General features: G+C 37.4%; 1 protein-coding gene across 1 annotated transcript in view; it reads right to left on the reverse strand.

Annotated features, from left to right (window-relative positions):
- The window catches only part of SLC5A8 (solute carrier family 5 member 8), a 63014-nt gene that overhangs the window by 14427 nt on the left and 29301 nt on the right, over positions 1-19286 (reverse strand). The window contains exons 10-12 of the mRNA XM_059081955.2: positions 12862-12929; positions 5067-5153; positions 2800-3005 (exon numbers count right to left, since the gene is read on the reverse strand). Of these exons, the coding sequence (XP_058937938.1) occupies positions 2800-3005; positions 5067-5153; positions 12862-12929 (361 nt within the window). The remainder of the gene's footprint in view (positions 1-2799; positions 3006-5066; positions 5154-12861; positions 12930-19286) is intronic.

Raw genomic sequence — 19286 nt, forward strand, 5'->3', positions numbered from 1 at the left:
TTGCCCACTCTCACCACTCTTATTCAACATAGTTTTGGAAGTTTAACCACAGCAATCAGAGAAGAAAAGGAAATAAAAGAAATCCAAATCAGAAAAGAAGAAGTAAAGCTGTCACTGTTTGCAGTTGACATGATACTATACATAGAGAATCCTAAAGATACTACCAGAAAACTCCTAGAGCTAATCAATGAATTTGGTAAAGTAGCAGGATACAAAATTAATGCACAGAAATCTCTGGCATTCCTATATACTATTGATGAAAAATCTGAAAGTGAAATTAAGAAAACACTCCCATTTACCATTGCAATAAAAAGAATAAAATATCTAGGAATAAATCTACCTAAGGAGACTAAAGACCTGTATGCAGAAAATTATAAGACACTGATGAAAGAAATTAAAGATGATACAAATAGATGGAGAGATATATCATGTTCTTGGATTGGAAGAATCAACATTGTGAAAATGACTCTACTACCCAAAGCAATCTACAGATTCAATGCAATCCCTATGAAACTACCACTGGCATTTTTTACAGAACTAGAACAAAAAATTTCACAATTTGTATGGAAACACAAAAGACCCCGAATAGCCAAAGCAATCTTGAGAACGAAAAATGGAGCTGGAGGAATCAGGCTCCCTGACTTCAGACTATACTACAAAGCTACAGTAATCAAGACAGTATGATACTGGCACAAAAACAAAAATATAGATCAATGGAACAGGATAGAAAGCCCAGAGATAAACCCATGCACATATGGTCACCTTATCTTTGATAAAAGAGGCAGGAATGTACAGTGGAGAAAGGACAGCCTCTCTTCAATAAGTGGTGCTGGGAAAACTGGACAGCTACATGTAAAAGTATGAGATTAGAACAATCCCTAACACCATACACAAAAATAAGCTCAAAATGGATTAAAGACCTAAATGTAAGGCCAGAAACTATCAAACTCTTAGAAGAAAACATAGGCAGAACACTCTATGACATAAATCACAGCAAGATCCTTTTTGACCCACACCCTAGAGAAATGGAAATAAAAACAAAAATAAACAAATGGGACCTAATGAAACTTAAAAGCTTTTGCACAGCAAAGGAAACCATAAACAAGACCAAAAGACAACCCTCAGAATGGGAGAAAATATTTGCAAGTGAAGCAACTGACAAAGGATTAATCTCCAAAATTTACAAGAAGCTCATGCAGTTCAATAAGAAAAAAACCAAACAACCCAATCCAAAAATGGGCAGAAGACCTAAATAGACATTTCTCCAAAGAAGATATACAGATTGCCAACAAGCACATGAAAGAATGCTCCACATCATTATTCATTAGAGAAATGCAAATCAAAACTACAATGAGATATCATCTCACATCGGTCAGAATGGCCATCATCAAAAAATCTAGAAACAATAAATGTTGGAGAGGGTGTGGAGAAAAGGGAACACTCTTGCACTGTTGATGGGAATGTAAATTGATACAGCCACTATGGAGAACAGTATGGAGGTTCCTTAAAAAACTAAAAATAGAGCCACCATACGACCCAGCGATCCCCCTACTGGGCATATATCCTGAGAAAACCATAACTCAAAAAAGATTCATGTACCATAATGTTCATTGCCACTCTATTTACAATAGCCAGGACATGGAGGCAACCTAAGTGTCCATCGACAGATGAATGGATAAAGAAGATGTGGCACATATATACAATGGAATATTACTCAGCCATAAAAAGAAACAAAACTGAGTTATTTGTAGTGAGGTGGATGGACCTAGAGTCTGTCATACAGAGTGAAGTAATTCAGAAAGAGAAAGACAAATACCATATGCTAACACATATATATGGAATCTAAGGAAAAAAATGTCATGAAGAACCTAGGGGTAAGACGGGAATAAAGACACAGACCTACTAGAGAATGGACTTGAGGATATTTGGAGCGGGGAGGGTAAGCTGTGACAAAATGAGAGAGTGGCATGGACATATGTACACTACCAAACGTAAAACAGCTAGTGGGAAGCAGCCGCATAGCACAGCGAGATCAGCTCGGTGCTTTGTGACCAGCTAGAGGGGTGGGATAGGGCGGGTGGGAGGGAAGGCGACGTAAGAGGGAAGAGATATGGGAACAAACATATGTATATGTATAACTGATTCACTTTGTTATAAAGCAAAAACTAACATACTATTGTAAAGCAATTATACTCCAATAAAGATGTTTTTAAAAAAAGAAATAGTGATACAAAAAAGGTCTACATCATTTCATTAAATCAGACAATATCAATATCCAGAAGCTCAAAAATGTACTGCATAACTGAAAACTCTAGCAGGAAGATCACCACTGTGACTTATTGCCAATGCTCTAAAGATTTGGAATCTTTAAAACTTAACAAATAGCAATTATCCAACATATTTAGATAAACTGTAGCTTTTAGTTGGTAAAGGCTATACTTCAAAAACTATATATGCAATGTGTCTTTTATCATTTTAAAGGTTTTTCAGTGGATAGAGACAATTTTTCATTCAACTGGAGGCAGTATTTATCAGCATTTACCCATAAAAGAATTTTTTTTTGCTACTATTCAAGTCTTCTCTGCATCTGTAGGTGAGGTAGACATTTCTATTGAAACTAAGAAAATATGGCATTTTTTGCTATTTCTGAACAAAATATAATAGCCAGAAAGCCACATGGGCTCTCCCCATTTCATAATTAGGCAAAATCACAGCACTGAAGGCAAGAAAAGCAACTGGGATTCTCTACCTGTCACACACATTTTAAAAAATACAACATTATAAAGCTCAATTCAATACCTTTCAATGTTGTATACTTGAAAATCACTGGTAGAAACTGGCATTTCTGTGGTTGTCATCCAATCTGTCCCATTGTATGTGCTGTTACAGCCATAGGTTTCAAGGATTAATGGCATAGTTCTCTCAGGAAGTGGAGGATAAAGTTGAGCTCCAATTCCGACCCACAAAGAAATGGCAAATCCAGCCAGCAGACCCACAAGTGCTCCCTGCAAAACAGGAGTGCGTCTCAAAAAAAATAATACAGTTTGCTTTGAAATGGAAATTAACATTAGGAGCTTAAGCTCACCATGGTCCAAGCCAAATTTACCAGTCCCCTCCTAAAACTCTTTTCCCCTTTAAGCACCTTGCCTCTTGCCAAGAGCAGCATGGGTCCCTGGTCCCTCAGCCCAAAGCCCTGGGATCTCTGGAATCCCACCCCCATAATTCATATCTCTATCTCGCCAATCACCAATTCCTGCCCATTTTTCTTTTCCTTTGTCTTATAGTTCCATTCCTTCCACTCTGTTTCCATGGCCAGCACTCTGTTTTGGCCTTCTTGTCTCTTTACACCCAATGACTACAACAGTCTTGCAGCTGACTTCAGGCCAATTGTTCCCTCTATTTTTATTTAATCTGTGAAAAAATGGCATGCCATCTGAGCAGCAACAGATACGAAGAAGAAAACATCCACAGAGTTTATTCCTATACATAGCAACATGCATGACTGTAACTGTACTGCAGGAAAATTAGGGGAAAATAGCAAGCTGTTTTCACAAATGACTGCAATGGTACATACAACCAAACCATCTGTAGAGATAAGTGGAGATTTCCCCTCTGAAGACATTTGGTTTCCCAGTCTTTGGAACACGTGGGTTCCCCTGCCTGCTTTTCACCAGTAATCCAAGTATGTTTGATCAGTCAGTCAGTCCTTTAATGACTTAAGCCCTAGTTCCAAATGATGGAGATGAAAGCAAATCTTGAGCTGGGAAGCCCCTTCCTCTGTGGTGAAATTTCTCCCCTTTCTTTAAGAATAATGATCAGATATTACGATAGGAATAACAGTTCTTACTTCCCCTGCTAAGGGCGTGTTGGACCTAGTCAGCTATAGCATTTCTGGAGACAACTCATGGTGGAAATAAATGTCAAAAATCAAAAGTGAGTCTTCTTTTAATATTTCAGGCACTCAACAAACCACTATGCATTTCATAATGCAAAGAATCTCATCAAAGCTTCAACATTCTGAGGTGGACACAAACTGGTCTCTTTCATTTTGATTAATTTCTGCCAAACTAGCTTTTCATATGACACTTTGTTGAGAATTATTGTTAACAATAATAACAATGATAATAGCCCTTATTAGTATGTGCCTTACCAATTCCTAATGCCTCATGAGGAAAATGGAATTCTAAATGTAAAGTCATAGTTCTGCAGTTATTTTCCATCTGTCTGAAACAACCACACATACATTACCAGCTTTTCCTGAACTTCAGCTTACAGCAAGACTGAACTAGTGGAGTTCCTCCTGGATTTCAGAGAAGTAATTTCAATTTCATTTATTCTAAACAAAACTTGGCTTCAAAGCACAGATATGTCTATGTAGAAGAAATGAGCTATTACCTCTTTCTGAATACAATTCCCAGTTATAACCACCCCTTTGGGTCTAAAACCATGTTGTTGGAGCTACATCTTGAAATATCAGGATTATAAATTTTCTGACCAAAGTGGTGAAGATCTTATCCTATTTCTTCTCTTTACTGTACTCCAGCTAGTCACAGGTATCCTCAGCTCTACTGCCCTGAAATCTTGCATATCTGAGCCTGTTGATCTCCTTTAAATGCTAGTGATTAATTTTCAAGAACAGCAAAAAAGTAGATGCGTACAAAATGTTGTTCCTTTAGTTATATAATATTCATGATATATATTGTAATGTATATTACATATCATATTGTGTATTGTTTCATAATATATATCCTTTAGTTATGTTATATAATACTCTATAATATATTTTAGTTATAAATATCATTATGTTATTATATAATTTAATTATATGATATTCATAATATATATTATTTTGGTAGTTTCCATTTAGTTTCACACATGTAGGGTCCCAATGCATAGTACGTTCATCGTGTATCCCAGAAAAGTCAATATGAGTAATTTAAGTCATCAAGACAGGTCACTAATGACAAATATCAAAGGAACCATGTATTTACAATTGAGAAAAAATTATAGAGACGCTACTGCAGTTGGAAAAGTAGGCTTTACACATATTCATTTTTAATACTTACTATTGAGTTGGCAAAGGGAACCAAAATTCCCAAAGCAAATAAGCCCAGAAGTGGTCCCCCAACCATGCCAAATATGCTGAGTGCTGCCTACAAAAATAATAAAAAGTTATCAATTAGCAATCTCAAATCCAAAGTTAAAATGCTTTAAAGTAATTTCATCAGGATGACGATTTAAAGTATTCAGCCTCCTCCTGACAATCATGGCAGCCTTGCCATTGACAACGAGAAAATCAGAACTTGGAAGCTTCTGCTTCTCAGTCACAAGTTCCATCAGTTCATTCAGGTACCCTCAATAAAGAAAGTAAAATGTAAAGAGGTTAGAGAATCATGAGACAAGAGGGACACTACTCCTCCTGGTATTGTTCTTGCAGATATTAATAATCAACAACATCACTCCTTTGTGCCTTGGTAGTCTCAAAATCCCCTGCAAAAGAAGATTGTGGAAAAGTACTGCTAAGAGACCAGAGATGGCAATGAAACCCAATGCTATCCTTGATTTCCTAAGGATAGAACTAGAATGAGAAGTATGGTTAAAAAAAAGATTGATCAAATCATGTAGAAAGATTTAAACCTAACTGGTTAATTGCAACCTTTGCTTTGATGTAGAGATGCCAAAATCATGATAGTGAAAAAATATGTACAGTATGAAGAATAGAGAAATGCAAATAGCTGAAACTTTCAAGAGATGTGTGTTCCCAATATTCAAATGGCTAATTTTTGAAAGTGGACAGAACCATAAAAGAAGAATCAGGGACACACCGGTTTGTCCACAGAGTAAAAGTGACAGATAGAACAGAATGAATAAATCAAAAATATATATATATATTAGGTCAAGAAAAATTTTAGAGCGTATAGACTGCAGTCCTGGGTTAAAAAAAAAAAGAGGCTTACCTCGTGGACTAGGGAAGGGAGTGAGGATATGATGACAGAGGAGAACTAGTGTTCTAGGATGATATGGACTCAGGATATGATCCTAAGGAGTCATTTCACAGCATCTCTTGAACCAGAGTCCAGTAGGAAGGAAGGTAGACTTTATGCAAAATGTGAAAGAAGTCACTTGGCCCATGTAGTGGTCACTGCGACAGTGTGACCTAGAGCCAGTTTTGACCTAGAGCCAGTTTTGGAGATATAAGGAATATACCCTCCAAAATACCCATCTCAGGAAATAAGACCTTGGCTAGAGATAAAGCAAGGAAGAGTTGCCTTGGAGCTATGATGACTCTCCTAGAATATCTCATTATCTATACTCAGGCCAGAGCTGGTATATGAAAAAGGGGAAATGAACCACAATAAGAACTATAAGTAATAATGCAGACTATGGAGGAAAGCACACGAAGAGGAGTTTTGTTGGTTATGGCTTAGTTGTACCAGGTAAGCTGAGAGCTTCTGGACCTAATTCATTCATTAACTAATTCATATAATCAGAATGAGATCACACTATTTTAACAACTGGTATGCCCTAAGCAACCACCAACCAGAAAGGACCCAACTCTGGGTCTGAAGCAGGAGCCTGGAGGACTTGCTGTGCCCAGCATTAATCTTCAAATTTCTGGGTCCTGGTCCCAGAGTTGGAGCCCAGGTGGCCATGGAAGTTTCATGGACCACGTAGGTGTGATCAGATAAGTAGATATTTATGAACCAACACATAAATAGGTACATTCAATCTGAATTTGTAGAATGTCTACTTTGTCCTGGACACTGCAGTAGGTACCAGGTATTTGATACAGTATCAAAGAACAATGTCATAATCCTCACCTTCATGGGTTATAAACTATTTAGTAAAACAGACATTAAATAAATAACTGCAATAAAGTATTGTAATGGGGATGATACAAAAAATACAAGGTGCTCTGGGAACATTTGGTAGAGGGGAACTCAAACCTATCCAGGGAACAGAAAGGGCCTTTTTGAAAAATAATGTTTAAGTTGAAACTTGAAGAACAAATAAGACTTAGACAGTTGAAGGGTACTCCAGACAGGGGAAAGGGTCCATGCTGAGACTTGGATGCTATAAACAGTGAAGTCCACTCAAGGTTCATAAAGAAGAGGCTAGGAGACTTCCCTGGTGATGCAGTGGATAACACTCCATGCTCCCAATGCAGGGGGCCCAGGTTTGATCCCTGGTCAGGGAACTAGATCCCACATGCATGCCACAATTAAGAGTTCGCATGCCACAACTAAGGAGCCTGCATGCCGCAACTAAGGAGCCCACCTGACACAATGAAGGAGCCCACCTTCCTCAACTAAGACCCAGCACAACCAAGTAAGTAAGTAAATAAATAAATATTTTTTTTAAAAGAGGCTATTTCAAAGATTAGTCTGTCCTCTCCATTCCAACACCTCCAAAGAAGCAAGACAGTTCTCCAACACAAAAATGCTCTCTAACAAAAATTTAGCAAATGCCACATGACATGAAGGACAATTTAGGCAATAAAAAATGTACTTCCATTCATAGGAAGATGGAGTAGGTGTACTTTTCCCTATTCCTCCTGCTAATAAAACTAAGACTCCTGGACATTACATATAAAACAAACATAAGAAGAATCTAAAAGGTCGAGAGAAGAAGGCAGACTAGCTAGGACTTCAGGACCTGAAGAACAATATAATGGTGAGGGCTCTGAGTTTTCTTTTTGGCCCACATATCCCAGTCTTAGAGCTGAAGAATCTGGCAATCCAGAAATGACAACATGTGCGGGCCAAAAAAATCCAGCAAAGACCAGAAAAGGAGCAACTTAGCAAGAAAGAAAACTTTTAGATAATAACTGCTCAATTCCAGCCAAATGCCACAGAATAAACTGTTCCCCCACATACACATGCCAGGAAAGGCCAAGTAGGGAGCCTAGATTCCATCCCCCACCAGCCTATAACAAGGCACCCCATTCCCTCCCTGCTCAGGCAATGTCATAGGAGGCCTAATGGAGAATCAGGACTTTCACCATTGCCCAGCAGGAACAAGACCACCTTCACCATGATGTCAGTGGAGACTGTTCCCACCCAGAAAAATTAGAAATTCCTCCCTTGGGTGTCAACAGAGGCCAACTTGGGAACATGGACTTCTAATCCACCTGGCAGTAATGAGACAGCTCCCTCCCTTACACTGTTGAAGTGGTATCAGAGAAAGAAAACCAAAACAGAAGGTGCATGTAAGATCTAGAGTCTCATCACATAATATAAACATGTCCAGGTTTCAACTGAAGTTCACTTTTCAGAGCAGGAATTAGGAAGATCTCAAAATGAATGAAAAAAAACAATCAATAAATGCTGATAGAGAAGTGACAGATATATTAGAATTATTTCACAAGTTTTAAAGCAGCCATGATAAAACTGCTTCAGCAATTAGAACATGCTTGAAACAAATGAAAAAGTAGAAGGTCTTAGCAAAAAAAAAAAAAAAGAAAGAAAAAGAAAGTATCAGCAAAAACATAGATAATATAAAGAAGAACAAAATGTAAATTTTAGAACTGAAAATATAATAACTTAAATAAAAATCTCAGTGGATAGGTTCAACAGCAGAATTGGGGGGACAGAGAAAAGAATCAGTGAACTGGAAGACAGACCAATAAAAACCACCCAATCTGAAAAAAACAGAGAGAAAATAGGCTTAAAAATTAGTCACCAGGACCTATGTGAATATAACAAAAAATCTAACATTCATGTCATCTGAGTCTTAGGTAAGAAAAGAAAGACAGTGGGGCTGAAAAGTACTCAAAGAAATAATGTTTGAACTTCCCAAATTTGGCAAGAAACATAAACCTACAGATTCAAAAGCTAAGCAAACTACAAACAGAATAAACCCAAAGAAAAATGTGCCAAGACAAGTCGTAATTAAACTTCTGTAAACTAACTTAAAAGAAAAATTTCTGAAAGCAGCCAGAGGAAAAAAAAATGACACTTTACCTATAGGGGAAAACAATTAGAATGGCAGCAGATTTCTCCTTAAAAATAATGGAAGCCAGAAGAAAGTGGCACAATATTTTTTAAGTGTTGGAAAGAAAGAACTGTCAACTCAGAATCCTATACCTGGCAAAAATATCATTTGGGAATAAAGGGGAAATCAATACATTCTCAGATAAAGGAAAACTAAGAAAATTTGTTGCCAGCAGACTTATCCTTAAAGGAATGGCTAAAGGAAGTTCTCTAAATAGAAGGGAAATGGTAAAAGAAGGAACCTTGAAAAATCAGGAAGAAAGAAAGAACACAATAAGCAAAAATAAATACAATAGGTTTTCCTCCTCCTCTTGAGTTTTCTAAATCATGTTTGATTGTTGAAGCAAAAATTATAACACTGTCTAATGTAATTCAAAATGTATGCAGAGGGGCTTCCCCGGTGGCACAGCGGTTGAGAGTCCGCCTGCCAATGCTGGGGACACAGGTTCATGCCACGGTCTGGGAAGATCCCACGTGCCACGGAGCAGCTGGGCCCGTGAGCCATGGCAGCTGAGCCTGCGTGTACGGAGTCTGTGCTCCGCAGCGGGAGAGGCCACAACAGTGAGAGGCCCGCGTACCGCAAAAAAAAAAAAAAAAAAAAAAAAAAATGTATTCAGAGTAAATATTTAAGACAATTGTGCTATAATCTGGGTAAAGAGACAGAAATGAGGTAAGATTTCTATACTTTACTCGGATTGGTAAAAGGACAAAACAAGTAGACTGTGATAAGTTATGTACATACACATAAAGCAATAAATGAAAATGCTACACTAAGAGACAAACACAAAACAATGTAGATAGATCAAAATGGGATTCTAAAAAATGTTTAAGTATCCCACTTAGAAAACAGAAAGAACAAACATAAGAAAAAATAGCAGACTTAAGCCCTAATATTCCAATAATTATACTAAATTTTAAAAGTCTAAATATCCCAATAAAAAGACAGAGATTGGCAGGATGTATTTAAAAACATAACCCAATTCTATGCTGTCTACAAAAAACTCACTTAAGATATATTGATATAGGCAAATTCAAAGTAAAAGGGTATCATGCAAACATTAATTAAAGGAAAGCAGGAGTAACTATTTAATATCAAAAAAAGTAGTTTTCAGACAAAGAAAATTATCAGAGAGGAACATTATATAATGATAAGAGGACTAATTCACCAAGAAGCCATAGAAATCCTAAATGTATATGTACCAAACAAGAGAACTGCAAAATACAAGCAAAAACTAATAGAACTAAAAGGAAAAGAGACAACTACACACTAGAGGTTGAGAATTCACCACTTCTGTCAACAATTGATAAAAACAAATAAGTGTAAAATCAGAAGGATACAGAAGAACTTAGCACCATCAATGAGCAGGATCTAATTGACACCTGTAGAACAGTATGCTTAACAGCAGAGTACACATTCTTTTCAGGTGCCCATGTAACACATACCAAAATACTATATCCTGGGCCATAAAACAGACCTCAACAAATGTAAAAGAATTAAAATCATACAGAATGTGTTCTCTGACCACTTTGGAATGAAATTAGAAATCAATAGCAGAAAGATAACACGAAAATCTCCAAACAATCAGAAACTAAGTAACATACTTTTAAATAATCCATCGGTCAAAAGGACATATCAAAGGAAATTTTAAAACTCCAATACAAAATATGAAAAGTTATGGGACATAGCTAAAAGTGCTGAGAGGGAGATTTTTAGCAATTAGTGCACACATTACAAAAAAGTCTCAAATCAGTAATCTAGTGTCACACCTCAAGAAGAGCAAAATAAACCCAAAGCAAGCAGAAGGAAGAAAATAATGAAGATAATTTTTAAAAGATGATTTAAAACAGAAAAATGATACAGAAAATCAATGAAACAAGAAGCTAGTTCTTTCAAAATATCAATAAAAATTGACAAACCTCTATCTAGCAAGACTAAAAAAAGAGAGAAAAGATAAGATTACCAATATTATGAATAAAACAGGAGATATCACTAAAAACTCTGCAGTCACCAAAAGTATAAGGGGAGACTGTGAATAATTCCACACACCTAAATTTGACAACTTAGATGAAACGGAGCAATTCCTCAAAAACACAAACTACCATAATTCATCCACTATGAAGCAGATAATTTGAACAGCTATAACTATTAAGGAAACTGAATTCATAATTTTTAAACTCCCCAAAAAGAAATCCCCAAGCCCAGATGGTTTCACTAGAGTATTCTACCAAACACTTAAAGAAGAATTAACACCAATTTTACACAATCTCTTCCAGAAAATAGGAGAGAATTCTTCCCGATTTATTTCATGAAGCTGGTATGACTCTAACACCAAAACCAATAAAAGGCATTACAAAAAAATATTACCACAGATCAGCATCTCTCATGAATATAGATGCAAAAATTCTTAGCATAATATCAGCAAATAGAGTTCAGCAATATATAAAAATAACTATACACCATGACCAAGATTATTCCAGGAATGCAAGGCCAGCTTAAAATTTGAAAATCAATCAGCATAATACACCATGTTAAAGGGTTACAGAAGAAAATCATATTGTCATATCGAATGCTGCAGAAAAACCATTTGACAAAATTCAACACTCATCCATGATAAAAGCTCTCAGAAAAATAGGAATAGAGGGGAATTTCCTTAATTTGGTAAAGGGTACGTACAAAAATCCTATAGCTAATGTACTCAAGAATGAACCACTGAATGTTTTTCTCATTCAGATTGGAGAACAAGGCAATGATGTGCACTTTCACCACTCTTATTAAACATGATGTGGAAGTTGAAGCCAGGGCAATAAGGAAATTAAAGGTACGTATACATATTGGAAAAGAAGATATAAAACTATCCCAAATTGAAGATGACATAATTTTATCTGTAGAAAATCCCAGGAACTAGTAAGTTCAGCAAGGTCATAGGATACAAACAAATATACAAAAATCAGTTGTATCTTTATATATTAACAAACACATGCACACCAACATTAAGAATACAATATTGTGTACAATCACTCAAAAAAATGAAATACTTAGGTGTAAATCTAACTAAATATAAACATTACTTGTATATGAAAATTACACAGTAGTGGTGGAAAAAAATCATAGAAAATCTAAATAAATGAAGAGATACACTACGTTCATGGATTAAAAGATTCGACACAGTAAAATTGTCAGTTCTTCCCAAATTGTTTTACAGGTTTAAGGCAATCCTATCAAAAACTAAGCAAGATTTTGTTTTAGATATAGAGAAGAATATTCTAAACTTTATATGGGAAGGCAAAGGAACTAGAACAGTTAAATCAATTTTGAAAAATAAGAATAAAGTGGGAGGAATCAGTACTTCTGAATTGAAGACTTATTACAAAGCTATAGTAATCAAGACTGTATGATCTTGGCAGATGGATAGACACATAGATCAACAGAATAGAACAAAGAAACCACAAATAGACCCACACAAATATGCCCCACTGATTTTTCACATAGGTGCAAAGGCAATTCAATGGAAGAAAGATAGCTTTCACAACACGTGGTGTTAGAGCAACAGGACATCCACCGGGAAAAGGGAAAAAAAGAACATCAGCCTAGGTCTCATACCACTGAGGGAACAGAGTAAAGGGTATATGGGGTCTCTCTGTATTATTTCTTAGTATTGCATGTAAATCTATAATGATCTGAAAATGGAAAGATTAATTAAAAAAAATTTTTTTTAAGAATTTAGTCATCTATGTTCCTTGGTATGTCTATGTGTAGACATATAGAGAGAAAAGTCTGTAAGGATGGTCACATCAACACTTAAAAAAAAAACGGAAAAGAAGAAGAATTTAGTGATTATGACTCAAACCTTCCAGGATTAGCTCTTACCTGCAACAAAGCTCCCATTAGTGATGCCAGCGCAGCCATTCCAATACACAAAGCTCCAAACAACACACCTAGATGGATGATGTAAAAGCCATTGTAAGATCCAGACTCAGAGGATTAGAATTCTCAATAGAATAAGCTACCACACCTTGATTCAAAGTACATAATATGACTATAATAAAGAATGGCAGGCTTCCCTGGTGGCGCAGTGGTTGAAAGTCTGCCTGCCGATGCAGGGGACACGGGTTCGTGCCCCAGTCCGGGAAGATCCCACATGCCGTGGAGCGGCTAGGTCTGTGAGCCATGGCCGCTGAGCCTGCGCATCCGGAGCCTGTGCTCTGCAACGGGAGAGGCCACAACAGTGAAAGGCCTGTGTACTGCAAAAAAAAAAAAAAAAAAAAAGAATGGCCACCTACCTCAGAGTCAGCTAAAAAAGGAAAGGGGTGTTGTTCTACAGGATCAGCAGTGTGTAAAGAAAAAAGAAAACACTGATATTGTGGCCCAGGATTAATTACATTAGGTTATATAGGTAAAGATTCCCTAAAATTAAATATAGGGATTTAAAACCTAATAACTATTGTGTTATTAAGATAAAACTCCATAAACATTTGTTGGTAAAGGAAGGCTCCGGGAGCTTCTGGGTTGGCAAACACGTGATAAGCTCAGAGAGGGCATGGATGCTTCATGCCCTTTTCCATATCTTGCCATATTCATCTCTTCCATCTGGCTGTTTTTGAGTTATATCGTTTTACAACAAACCAGCAATCTGAAAAAGTCTACCAACTTCTAGCCTGGCTTAGAACATCACCAGTTCTACTAATGTCCTACATCCTTCCCAGATTGCATGCCAGCATGCCACTGCTTCTCAGAGTCATGTGGCTGACAGGGTTTTGGTGCTCTGGCCGGCTGTCAGGCCTGAGTCTCTGAGGTGGGAGGGCTGAGTTCAGGACATTGGTCCACCAGACACCTCCTGGCCCCACTTAATATCAATTGGCCGGAGCTCTACCAGAGATCTCCTGCTTAATACTAAGATCCAACTCCACTCAACAACCCGGAAGATCCAGTGCTGGACACCCCATGCCAAACAACTAGCAAGAAAGGAACACAACCCCACCCATTAGCAGAGAGGCTGCTTAAAATCATAATAAGTTCACAGACACACCAAAACACACCACCTACCTGGTCCTGCCCACCAGAAAGACAACATCCAGCCTCACCCACCAGAACACAGGCACCAGTTCCCTTCACCAGGAAGCCTACACAACCCACTGAATCAACGTTACCCACTGGGGGCACACACCAAAAAAAACAGGAACTAAAAACCTGCAGCCTGCGAAAAGGAGACCCCCAAACACAGTAAGTTAAGCAAAATGAGGAGACAGAGCAATATGCAGCAGATGAAGGAGCAAGGTAAAAACCCACCAGTCAAACAAATGAACAGGAAAGAGGCAGTGTGCCTGAAAAAGCATTCAGAGTAACGATAGTAAAGATGGTCCAAAATCTTGGAAACAGAATGGAGAAAATACGAGGGACGTTTAACAAGGACCTAGGAGAACTAAAGAGCAAACAAAGATGAACACAATAAATGAAATTTAAAATTCTCTAGAAGGAATCAATAGAAGAATAACTGAGGCAGAAAAATGGAAAAGTGACCTGGAAGATAAAATAGTAGAAATAACTACCACAGAGCAGAATAAAGAAAAAAGAATGAAAAGAATTGAGGAAAATCTGAGAGACTTCAGGGACAACATTAAACATACCAACATTTGAATTATAGGGGTCTCAGAAGAAGAGGAAAAAAAGGGACTGAGAAAATATTTGAAGAGATTATAGCTGAAAACTTCCCTAATATGGGAAAGGAAATAGTCAATCAAGTCCAGAAAGCACAGAGAATCCCATATAGGATAAACCTAAGGAGAAACATGCTAAGACTCATATTAATCAAACTATCAAAAATTAAATACAAAGAAAAAATATTAAAAGCAGCAAAAGAAAAGCAACAAATAACATAGAAGGAAATCCCCAAAAGGTTAACAGCTGATCTTGCAGCAGAAACTCTGCAAGCCAGAAGGGAGTGGCATGACATACTTAAAGTGATGAAAGGAAAAACCTACAACCAAGATTACCTTACACAGCAAGGATCTCATTCAGATTTGTTGGAGAAATTAAAACCTTTATAGCCAAACAAAGCTATGAGAATTCAGCACCACCAAACCAGCTTTACAACAAATGCTAAAGGAACTTCTCTAGGCAGGAAACACAAGAGAAGGAAATGACCTACCAAAACAAACCCAAAACAATTAAGAAAATGGTAATAGGAACATACATATCTATAATTACTTTAAATGTAAAAGGATTAAATGCTCCAACCAAAAGACACAGACTGGCTGAACTGATACAAAAACAAGACCCATATATATGCTGTCTACAACAGATCCACTACAGACTTAGGGACACTTACAGACTGAAAGTGAGGGGATGGAAAACGATATTCCATGCAAATGGAAAACAAAAGAAAGCTGGAGTAGCAATTCTCATATCAGACAAAATAGACTTTAAAATAAAGACTATTACAAGAGACAAAGAAGGACACTACATAATGATCAAGGGATCAATCCAAGAAGATATAACAATTGTAAATATTTATGCACCCAACATAGCAGCACCTCAATACATAAGGCGAATGCTAACAGCCATAAAAGGGGAAATCGAGGGCTTCCCTGGTGGTGCAGTGGTTGAGAGACCGCCTGCCAATGCAGGGGACACAGGTTCATGCCCCGGTCCGGGAAGATCCACCATGCCACAGAGCAGCTAGGCCTGTGAGCCATGGCTGCTGAGCCTGTGCGTCCGGAGCTTCTGCTCCATAATGGGAAAGGCCACAACAGTGAGAGGCCTGCGTACCAAAAAAAAAAAGGAGGTGGAGGAATCAGGCTCCCTGACTTCAGACTATACTACAAAGCTATAGTAATCAAGACAGTATGGTACTGGCACAAAAACAGAAATATAGATCAATGGAACAGGATAGAAAGCCCAGAGATAAACCCACACATGTATGGTCACCTTATCCTTGATAAAGGAGGCAAGACTATACAATGGAGAAAAGATAGCCTCTCTTCAATAAGTGGTGCTGGGAAAACTGGACAGCTACATGTAAAAGAATGAAATTAGAACACTTCCTAACACCATACAAAAAATAAACTCAAAATGGATTAAAGACCTAAATGTAAGGCCAGACACTATAAAACTCTTAGTGGAAAACATAGGCAGAACACTCTATGACATTAATCACAGCAAGATCCTTTTTTACCCACCTCCTAGAGAAATGGAAATAAAATCAAAACTAAACAAATGGGAGCTAATGAAACTGAAAATCTTTTGCATAGCAAAGGAAACCATCAACAAGACAAAAAGACAACCCTCAGGATGGGAGAAAATATTTGCAAATGAAGCAACTGACAAAGGATTAATCTCCAAAATTTACAAGAGGCTCATGCAGCTCAATATCAAAAAAACAAACAAACAAATCCAAAAATGGGCAGAAGACCTAATTTCTCCAAAGAAAATATACAGATTGCCAACAAAACACATGAAAGGATGCTCAACATCAGTAATCACTAGAGAAATGCAATCAAAACTACAATGAGGTATTACCTCACACCAGTCAGAATGGCCATAATCAAAAAATCTACAAACAATAAATTCCGGAGAGGGTGTGGACAAAAGGGAACCCTCTTGCACTGTTGATGGGAATGTAAATTGATACAGCCACTATGGAGAACAGTATGGAGGTTCCTTAAAAAACTAAAAATAGAGCCACCATACAACCCAGCGATCCCACTACTGGGCATATATCCTGAGAAAACCATAACTCAAAAAAGATTCATGTACCCTAATGTTCATTGCAGCTCTATTTACAATAGCCAGGACATGGAGGCAACCTAAGTGTCCATCGACAGATGAATGGATAAAGAAGATGTGGCACATATATACAATGGAATATTACTCAGCCATAAAAAGAAACAAAACTGAGTTATTTGTAGTGAGGTGGATGGACCTAGAGATTGTCATACAGAGTGAAGTAAGTCAGAAAGAGATAAACAAATACCATATGCTAACATATATATATGGAATCTAAAAAAAAAAAAAGGTCTGAAGAACCTGGGGCAGGATAGGAATAAAGATTCAGATGTAGAGAATGGACTTGAGGACACGGGGATGGGAAAGGGTTAGCTTGGATGAAGTGAGAGAGTGGCATGGACATATATACACTATCAAATGTAAAACAGGTAGCTAGGGGGAATCAGCCGCATAGCACAGGGAGATCAGCTAGGTGCTCTATGTCCACCTTGAGGAGTGGGATAGGGAGGGAGGGAGGGAGACGCAAGAGGGAGGGGATATGGGGATATATGTATATGTATAGCTGATTTACTTTGTTATAAAACAGAAACTAACACACCATTGTAAAGCAATTATACTCCAATAAAGATGTTAAAAAAAAAAAAAAGGAAGGCTCAAGTGTGTGTTTTCAGTTTGCCAGAAACAGGACACAATTCAGCTCTGCTCTGTATAACATGATGGGGGAAGGGAGTACTAAACTTCAGAAAGTCTTCCGAATTTAAGTGTTCATTTCTCCTGGGAAGTGGCAATCCACACCAAAGAGTGGTTTAGGACCTTTAGCCGTCTCATAATCTCCATCAACATCCACAAACCTTTCCTGTTAAACTAGCAAAGAAAGGCAGATTCAAGACAAGTATTATAATCCCCCTTCTACCAAACAATTTTCCTTAAACTTTATACAAATTCTCAAGCCACCATCAGTGGTCAGCTTATGGGAATTTTTTTCTCTTTTGGCTTTCAGTATTTTACAGATTTTTCTCCAAGTATACATTTTGCTTTTAAAATTACTATAGGAAAAAATTTTTTTTAATTAAACCCACCCCCTATTCTTATTTTTAAAGACTTCCATTCAGCAAAAATCACCTGAAATCTGTTAATTTCCCACATATAAACTTCAAAATACAAAAAATTAAATGAATGAGAAATGTGTTCATCAAAAAATTAGTGCATTCCTTATGTTACTTCTATCTTACTTAACACAAGCACTCACACCTTTGTTAAGCGTAGTGGGTAAATAATGTTATTGCACCTGAATGGAAAAACTTACATTCATTTTTTCAAAGTGCTTTTGTTGCAATGACTTTTCATGCTTCCAAACGGTATTATAAACAGTAATTCCAACATATTTAGCTAAATTCTTCTCTATCTGGCAGCTCATGAATGTTCACCATTGTGGGTTTTTGTACTCAAAGTTATTGGAAACATTCAAGTCATTTGCCGTGTTCTTCTCTATGATGTCCTTACTGTATATACCTCAAGATAATGACTGTATACAACCTTTCAAAACGAATGAAAGCCTCATCTACACTAGAGGAGCTGATTTGTTATTAATCATCATCAACATCATTCCTGAGTACCAGTTAGTGGCTCTTGTTTCACATGGATTATCTCTAAACCTCATAGTACCTGCAAAGTGAATATTTTTTGTTCTCATTTTCCATATAAAGAAACAGAGGCTCAGATGGGTTTGCTCAAGGCTAACAGCTAGTTAACTGGTGAAACAAGACTGAGTCTGTCTAGCTTCAAAAGCTTCTATTCGGGCTTCCCTGGTGGCGCAGTGGTTGAGAGTCCGCCTGCCGATGCAGGGGACGCGGGTTCGTGCCCCAGTCCGGGAGGATCCCACATGCCGCGGAGCGGCTGGGCCCGTGAGCCATGGCCGCAGAGCCTGCGCGTCCGGAGCCTGCGCTCCGCAACGGGAGAGGCCACAACAGTGAGAGGCCCACGTACCAGCAAAAAAAAAAAAAAAAAAAAAAAAAAGCTTCTATTCGTTCTACTAAACCACACAGCTTCAACAATCCCATAATGAACCCATCTAAATACCCTTTAGGAAACATTGTATCATTCTGAAATTATGCTCCAGGATTAAAATCAGGTACATACTAAAATGATGCAATGCTAGTTGAATTTAGGGGATGCTGAAGAATATAAATTAAGTACTCATTCCAGGCTACAGTCATGGCAATTATATATAGAACTATGGTTTAAAACAGAATATTATTTACTATGTCTTTGACAGTCTATTAGTGCTACTGAGGTTAAGATTCTTTTTAAAATAATAAGTTTGTTAGTCATTCATCCCAAAACATGTATACCCAAGATTTGAAAATGAAGAAGGAAGTACACTAGCCAGATTTTTTTTGAGTCAGCTATTACAGCTGGGACATCTGGGAACTGAGGGTAAAGACCTTTCCATTCAATATGATATTTAACCCATAATAAGGTCCTATAATCTATGAATTTAAGCATTCATATTAAATGAAGGAGTTGAGCATACCCTGGACAATTTTATTGATTATCTTCTGGACAGTCTA

Source organism: Kogia breviceps, chromosome 12, assembly GCF_026419965.1.
Source record: "Kogia breviceps isolate mKogBre1 chromosome 12, mKogBre1 haplotype 1, whole genome shotgun sequence".
NCBI lineage: Eukaryota > Metazoa > Chordata > Mammalia > Artiodactyla > Physeteridae > Kogia > Kogia breviceps.